The sequence below is a fragment of the Lactuca virosa genome, chromosome 1, assembly GCF_052849685.1.
Source record: "Lactuca virosa cultivar CGN04683 chromosome 1, Lactuca_virosa_CGN04683_v6, whole genome shotgun sequence".
NCBI classification, from domain to species: domain Eukaryota; kingdom Viridiplantae; phylum Streptophyta; class Magnoliopsida; order Asterales; family Asteraceae; genus Lactuca; species Lactuca virosa.
This window is the reverse complement of record NC_136426.1, coordinates 297,226,882-297,235,191: the sequence shown is the minus strand read 5'-3', so window position 1 is coordinate 297,235,191 and position 8,310 is coordinate 297,226,882. Positions and strand designations below refer to the sequence as shown.

General features: G+C 36.9%; 1 protein-coding gene across 1 annotated transcript; it reads right to left on the bottom strand.

Moving 5' to 3' along the window:
- Window positions 1-5,660: 5,660 nt before the first annotated feature.
- On the bottom strand, window positions 5,661-8,063 carry LOC145130631 (uncharacterized). The gene is made up of 4 exons (XM_079065404.1): window positions 7,166-8,063; window positions 7,060-7,078; window positions 6,354-6,906; window positions 5,661-6,035 (listed from the first exon to the last, which is right to left on the bottom strand). Exons 1-4 carry the CDS (start codon window positions 8,061-8,063, stop codon window positions 5,661-5,663), a joined length of 1,845 nt encoding a protein of 614 aa, XP_078921530.1.
- Between the last annotated feature and the right edge of the window lie 247 nt (window positions 8,064-8,310).

Sequence of the window (8,310 nt, the reverse complement as noted above, 5' to 3'; positions counted from 1 at the left end):
TAGTAGGAAGGACCGAAACTAGACTTTCGGTTGTTAGCCTTGACGTTGTGACCGAAACTTGACGTTCGGTTCTGAGCTATGGTGTTGGAACCGAAACTAGATGTTCGGTTCTGAGCTTTGGAATAATAGGAGCTTGGACTAAAATTTTCCTTTTCGTTTGGCTTGCCTTTTTCTTTGACGTTAGACTCTTTCTTGGAAGGAACGTAGTTAGGGTTTTGAGACTGCCAAAATCCTTTTCTTTCATTCTGATTCTTCATGTATCTCTGATTTCTTTGGCGTTTCTGTTCAGCCAACTGCTTTTGAGATTTATGAATATTGAAGCTTGATTTTGGCTTCTCCTTTTGAGTTTCGGTTGTATTGGAAGGAACATTTGATGCTTTCTTTGGTTCTTCTGGTATCTCTTTTGTTCCACTCGTGCTTGGTTTATCAAAACTTGAGGGTTTGTTGATGGGTTCAGCAACGTATCTACCTCTTACCCTCCACGAGGTTCTCTCCGATAAGCGGATGGTTTCGTCTGCATTATCAATAGGGGCTGACCAGAAATAATCGTCGCACCCTTCAGCATTGTCTGTGTTGACCAATATTTTCAATTCTGCTGTTTGTTTTTCAGTGACCCCTGTAACAGCATATACCTGATTTGGCACAATTTGAACTTTCTGATAAACAATTGCTTGCTCTTTGAGTTTCTGCGGCTTGTCCTTTGACAGGCGAGCATAATCAACCGAGTTCTCAGATATGAGGGGTTTTTCATTCTCGGTTTCGCTCTTCATAAATTCAGAGCAATCAACCACATCTTCCACCGAGATTTCGCTCATCTCACTTTCCTCATCAAATTCAGACGTGTTTTCTATATTCATTTTATGTTCTGAAATTAATTTGGCGTTAGACGAGTCAAATGATTGAATGGTCTCGGACTTAATTTTGAATCTATCATTTTCATCTAAAAGATTTTTGAGCATACACTTATGTTCCTTGGAGTCAATAAAGGTCTCTATCTTGTCTAGTCCGATTTTATAAGTGATGGATGTCTCTTCTGAGGACATTATGGATTCACACTCAGCGATGACCTCATCCTCCTTAAATTAAAGGAAGGGTAAGATCATCTTATGAATCTTTTTCCCTATTTCACAATTTAAGTGCAGCTGCGCAATATTCGTATATAAGCGTTTAGCAATCAAGCAAAAAACATTGCGTTGTTTTAAAAATTTTAAATTGTCTCGTTGCAAATAAATAATCTCATCCCTAGCCCTATTTAACTCTGTCTCCTTCAGCTCAATCCACATCCTTCTCTCCTCACTCTTCGAAGACACCCTGCTGAGTTGGTCAGTTAGGTTAGAGTTCGCTAAGCGAGTTTGCATGAGACTACCACTTAAGTATGGATTGTACCTTTTTGATCAGTCGATCACAGTCGTTGATCTTCTCACTCACGGGCTTGGCTGCAAAGCACTTGTCCTCAGTCAGGTTCGGCTCCTTAAGCTCACCTTCGGTTGGTCTTCCAGCTGTAACCATCAAACATTTTCCAGCCGAACCAGTATCTTTCGCCACATAAGCTCGTCCATGTGTGGGTTTTCTCACTTCTTCATCCTCAGAATCGGTTGACCAGACTTCAACGCCACCGAACTCATCTTCATCCACATTTTCCTGCACAATCAAGGCATTAATTGAACTGTTAGTTGCCTTCTTTTTCTTTATTTCTTCCAACTTTCGCATGTAATACGCCTCACCATCTTCACCGTCCCTTTTCTCAGCCATCTTCCTCAGCATGCAATCTTTGGCAAAGTGGTTCTTGCCATGACAGTAATTGAAGTCAAATCCAGAGTCTCCTGCAAGCTTGCTTTCCTTCTTGTCGTCATCCTTTTGAGAGGTATTCTTCATTTCTTCTTTCACCTTCTCATAACTGTAACTTCCTTGCCAGTTTCTGTTTTTATTGACAGGGAACTTCTTTCGTGCAAACTTCTTTGGGTTGGTGACCATCATTGCATATTCTTCGCCCCTAAGGTCACACTCAGACATATCTGAATCCTCATCTTCTTCTGCAACACTTTTGCCTTTTGAGACAAGGGCCATCGATCCCACACCCGAAACTATTTTCGCCTCCTTGGTTACCACACTCTCATGGGATTTAAGTATACCCATCAGTTTCGCTAGCGAGTATGATTTAAATTGTTCGTGAGCTTTCACTGTTGAAACCACTGCCATCCATTCTGGTCTTAAACCATTCATGAAGGTTACCTTTTGCTCTATCAATTTTCTTTCAATACTATGCTTGATCATCTTGCTAAGGAGATGATTGAAGCGATCAAAGGTTTGTATCAGTTTCTCTTCAGGTTTCTGTTCGAAAACTCCAAATTCTGAGAGCAACAAGGTTTGGATTGAGTGTTCTAGATCCTCATCGGTTAAGTAGAGTTCTTTTAACCTATCCCAGATTTCTTTAGCCGTCGTGCATGAACCAACTAACCGAAAAGTGTCAGATTGCAGTGCGAATCTGATCATTCTCATGGCTTTCACATTACATACCACCTTGTCCTTTTCATCCTGTGGCATCTTATCTACATCCGCCACAAGATGATTATATTCTTTTTGAGTCTTCACTGTCCTGTTCGTTCCAGAGTGAACAAATGGCCCAAGCGTGATAGCTTCCCAGATGAGATAACCATTATCTTCAGATCCAACTACGTAATCTTCAAAGTGATGCACCTACACTTCATAGTCTTGAGTGTAAAGAATGGGAACCCTTGTAGTGGATCCAATGCTGTTGGAGATGTTGATGGGATTAGTTTGAGAATCTTCGTGAGACATGGTGAGCCTTTCCTTAGAACTGCTAGAATCAGACCTGTAAACTTGAGATTAGGGTTTTATCAAACACAAGAGTTACCGTCGACAGGAAGAAGACGACTTCTTTATATTCGATAAAAGCGGAAACTCTAAAGAATTCTTCACACAGAAGGAATGTGTATTGATCACACAGTCTCCCGCTCTGATACCAATTGTTAGAACAAAGTTCTAGTAGGATCGATAGATTCTAAGCATAAAAACAATAAATGACATAATGAAGAACACAGGAATGGTTTAACTGATGTCGAATGATTAAGCTTTAACACCTCAGAAGAGCTCGATTAAGAACTTCGACTGTAGAGGTGTTTTGGGTTACAAAAGCAATAATAATTATATTCACGACCGTATCTAAGGCATACATGCATGCACTATTTATAGCTTAACCATAATCAATAATCACGGATGGACAGGCCCAATCCGGATATACAAAACTAAGCCCATGACGCAACATAAAATACCCAACAAAGGACTTTAAATCAACTATCTTGAAATATCTCCCAAAAGATGTCTAGTTTAGACATCTATGATCTTCCCAAATCTTTTGGAACTTCACTTCCTCCACCTCATCCAATTATTCTCCCTAACCCACAAGTTCAAGGTCACTCAAGCCTTATTGGCAAGCAAGGTCTATGTGTGCTCACATCTTGGAGATAAAGTCACATATTGACAAGCCGGGAGAGTTGGGTGTCAAAGTCTTGAGGAAGTTGGATGTTTAATCACTTTCTAAGTCACATAGAGAGTTCCTTTGGGACCACTATGAAACGGACTATGACATGACCCTTAATGATCTTATCTATTTGCTTGGTGCTGCTGAATCAGAAATTATTTAAGGACTAGTAAAGCAAATTTGATTAGAAGATCAACTTCCCAAACCTTCAATGGACATTGACAATGGAACATTGGATATCTAGAAAAGCTTTCTCTTCCCAATGGAAAGGGATTAGCCATAGTCAACTCGGTTGACCAAATGGTAAAGAGAATGGCAAGTCTGTAATAGTCCAGTGCACCATTTCCAAAGAGTCCATATGTTTCTCTTGCCAAAGGAAGGGGAATTGATTGTGAAGCTGCCTATTTACCTGAAAGATCATAAGGTTGATCAAGTCAAGAAGTTTGACTCTACTTCAGGTAAAAGTTCACTATCTAACTCTGTTAAGTTTCTATTCTGAGATTCTCATTACATGATGTGACTGGGTCACATATTGATGTTTTAAGAATCAAAGAAAAGTAAAGAAACTTAAAGGAAGTATATGTTGATTCTGATCGCAAAGATGGATTTCGGTCGCATGGTTCGGTGATCAGAATTTTGAGCTGTTACTTAGGAGTTATGATATATTGCTTAGGAATAGATAACAACAAAGTTTTTCATATGCTTTTGCACTGTAAGGATAAGGTTTTCCGCAAAGTTTTTTAAAATAAAAGGAATTTTTTCTATTTCATTTATTCTAAGTATCCTTACAATGGCATTTGTGAAAAATTGTTGCTTATATGATTCCATTGATAGCAATATTGGAAAAATGGATTTGTTTCTTTCATTTGTGGTAATGTCTAATTTACCAAATAAGGAAAGATTCTCATCACCCAAGGTTTCAGTTGGATAGAACCTTGGAAATCATGCAAGTTGTATAATATGATGAATGAGAATTTCCATCTTTGGAAAATTAAGATTAATTCCTTGTTCACATGCATATGTGATTCAAGTGAAGGACTAAGGGATCGAGTACACATTCTGGTGCACTGGTCAAGTCCGCCACAAAAGATCGATAAGACTATTCGTCATGATTTACTAAACATTAGTAAATATGATTATACTTACAAGTTTACGTATAATTCTGAAACATTGGAAAAGTTTCGATGTATGACAGAACGAATGAGAAGAATCAAATAAGACAGAAAGATAAAAGTTTCTCAAATCTGAAAAGATGGGAGAGTACTTTTAGTATCAGGTTTTGTGATCATCTTAATGATTTAGAAATCATATCACAATTAGTCCTCTAAGGAAGTCTTAGTGCATTCTTATGACTAAGAAGAGGAATCTTGAATTGTTGGAATGGTTAAATCAAGAAGATGAGTCATACTTCGTTAAAAAAAAACAAGTCTTAGAGTCATACTCCAAGACTATAAGTTGAGTGACATATCTTAAAGAAAGGTTTAAAACACTTGTCAAATGTAAAAGTAAAAGTGTCCTACTCTTGTACATTTGAAATTGGTAAGTTGTGATGTTTTGGATAAAACAAAGACCAACTAAGGCCAATTGTGTGAAGTGTTTGTCTTGATAAAGAATCCGCACTATCTCTTGAATATTTGGCAAGATAGTTTTATATGTCAAGAGAACAGTGGGAGTCTAAAAGATTCTGAAAGTATTTCAAGATCTAATCAAGAGTAAAACATGTATTTTATCACTAGCACACGGCGCGAGGTTTATAACCTATCGTGTTGACATATTTCTATTTATGTGCCCATTCCAGTGAAAGTTGGCTTTGTATGTGAGTTCTGAGAGTTCTCAATAGGTTGCATAACAACCTGGAAGCAATGGCAGACCCTTATGCTGCCAGGTGGCAAGAAGTTAAGACTGCTACTCGGCACCTGCTCGGCCGAGGGGGGAGTAGCGAGTACTCGGATGACTCGGGGAGTACTCGGATATGGTAAATCATGTAAAAAAATATTTTAAAGGAAATTATACATGTCAAATATCATAATTTAAAATATTAGTTGATTGAAATTCATTACAAAATTAGGTGAAATATCAACAAAAGATACATTTTGAAATGTTAAATTGTTTCAAAAATAGACACCATTCTTTAATATTACTTATTTAGATTTATCATTTAATCTTCCTCTTCCAATGTAGCTCCAATTTGTTCGTTGATGTTAACTCCATCCGATTCATATTCAACATCTTCATTTAGTTCTTCTTCATCCTCCGACACAAATTCTTCCTCATCAAGTTCTCTTAATCTAGAACTTCTACGATTTTGTAAAAACTCCTCGTCACCCATAGCTTCATCGGGCTCAACTTCATCCAACAATACATCATTTTCGACAATCCATTCTTGAGCCTCACTTGCATCTTTTGCTAAAAGTACTTCCATATCCTTAGTCTTTCTTTTCTTGTTACTTTCCATCAAATTTGCATTAAATTGAACAAAAACAAGATTGTTCAATTTTGACGTCTCTAATCTATTTCTCTTCTTTGTATGTACCTACAAATTTAAATAAGCAAAAGAAAAAGTTTGATAAATATACAAGTTTTGAATAAACTACTTAAAAATTATAATTAAATTTAGTAAACTACCAACCCCTTCAAAAGTGCTTCAATTTCTTTCACACCCCGAAGAACTAGTTGTTAAAGAAAGTATCCTTGTAGCAATCTTTCTCAATTGTGGAGTTGAGGCACCATAAGCTACCCACCAATTCGCTACAAGTTGAAAAAAAACCTTGTTAAATTTATTATTTTGGAATTGTATAAAATAAATACAATTTAAAAATATATTACCCTGATCAAATTTGTCGTTGTTCACCTCACATCCTTTAATTGCAATTTCTCGACTAAATTTTTCTTGTTTACCCATGTAAACCGGCAACTCAACCATCACAATATGGTTTTGCAAAGAATGATCTCCCGAATATATTGTATCAACAAAATCAACAATCGCATAGGTCACATCAATATCATTTTGGATCTCCGGATTCTTATAAAGATAATATGGATTTAAAAGGTAAGCCGTCAAATGTAGGGTTGTATCAAGTCTACCTTTCATCTTTTTCGAAATGATATCCATAATAGGCTCATACGCTTTTTTGTTGTTGCCCAAAGCATTAATAATTTCTTGTTTCGCATTTTCAATCTCACCATATACAAAACCCATTGATGGCTTTCGATCCGCATCAACCATCCAAAGAACTTTGACCAAAGGGGCAAAAACCTTTAAACATAATGCTACACCGGTCCAAAATGTGGCATTTACCACCGTGTCATATGCGGCTTTCCCTTTAACGGTGTTGCTAAGTCTACATGATTCCCATTCATCGCTTGTAAACATTTGTTTTAGTTGGGCCTTTTTATCGGCCAAACTTTGCAAAGTAAGAAATACAGAAGCAAATCTCGTGACTCCCGATCACACAATATCTATTTTCTTGGTAAAGTGTCTCATCATGGCCAAAGTTTTATGATGAGCATAAATAAACACCGTGAGTGTTTTTGCATGGTTGAGAATTTTCTTATACCTAGGTAGCCCGCCAATACCTTTTAAAATAAATAAAACGTTAATAATATTATTAAAAATTAAGAAAGAACACTAAATTATAAACTTAGCACAATTAAAATGAATACCTTCAAGCATAAGATTGAGGGTATGTGTTGCACAAGATGTCCAAAAAATAGTTGGTCTTTTTCCCTTTAACAACTTGGCCGCTCCCATATTATTTGATGCATTGTCGGTCACAATTTGAACAACATTCTCGGGGCCAACTTCTTTGATGAAACTTTCAACATACTCATGTATGTGTTCACTTGTGTGAGCTTCATCCGATAATTCTTTAGATGACAAAAAAACGGTCCCCATCTTTGAATTAACACATAAGTTCATGATGCTCCTTCTCTTTCTATCGGACCATGCGTCCGTCATAATCGAGCATCCATTAGATTTCAATTCGTCTTTGTATGGTGTCAACAAATTTATTGTTCTTTTTACTTCTTTCTTTAAATATGTTTTTCCCATCTCATATCTAGTTGGAGGTGGTGCCCCACGTCGAAATTGGCCAACCGCCTCCAACATAATTTTGAAGCTATCCTTTTCAAAGGCATGAAAAGGAATGGCACATTCATAGGCCCATCTACATATATATTCTTTCACACGAATCATGTGTTCCTTACGAATAACATTTGACATATTTTCTTGTTTGCTCTTTCCCATGTTTGAAACATCTTGGAGGTTGATTGTGTTTGGAAACCGATCCATAGGCCCAAAAGAACGTTTAGCCTTCTTAGAGCCAAATGAATCTTCTATCAAATCATCATCGATGGTAATGGTTTCGCTCTTACTACTTCTAATATTCACTTGTGCTCTTAAAGACTCATTTTCATCTACCTTCCCCTTTTTTTTATTTTGGTTATCAAGAAGAGCATCTCTACATTTTATTTGGTCATGTTTTGTGACCTTTGGGCATGAAGAAACATTTCCCTTAATTTGTGCAATATGTTGTTTTAGTCTATTGATTCCCCCGCCCATCTCTTTATTACATAAAATGCATTTCACTCGCTAGAATTTCTTAGGATTCACACACACTGCATATTCCCATCCAGGATCATTTGATTTGCGTTTAACATTCTCTTGAGCTGCAGTTGATCCAGTAGACAGGGTTGTTGTGGTTGATGTCATTACTTCAGTTAGAAATCTATCTAACAGAAAGTGAGTTAGTGAGTCTAAAACACACACATTGTTTCAGAAAATAGAAAACAAGAAAAACAGAAAAAAA

What these genes read in the sequence shown, in the direction of transcription:
- LOC145130631 (XM_079065404.1), bottom strand. Translation starts at nt 8,063, where the DNA reads ATGGGCGGGGGAATCAATAGACTAAAACAACATATTGCACAAATTAAG. An exon ending in TTGCAATTAAAGGATGTGAG is followed by an intron (nt 6,036 to 6,353) that starts GTGAACAACGAC and finishes TTAAATTTGTAG; the next exon opens with GTACATACAAAGAAGAGAAA.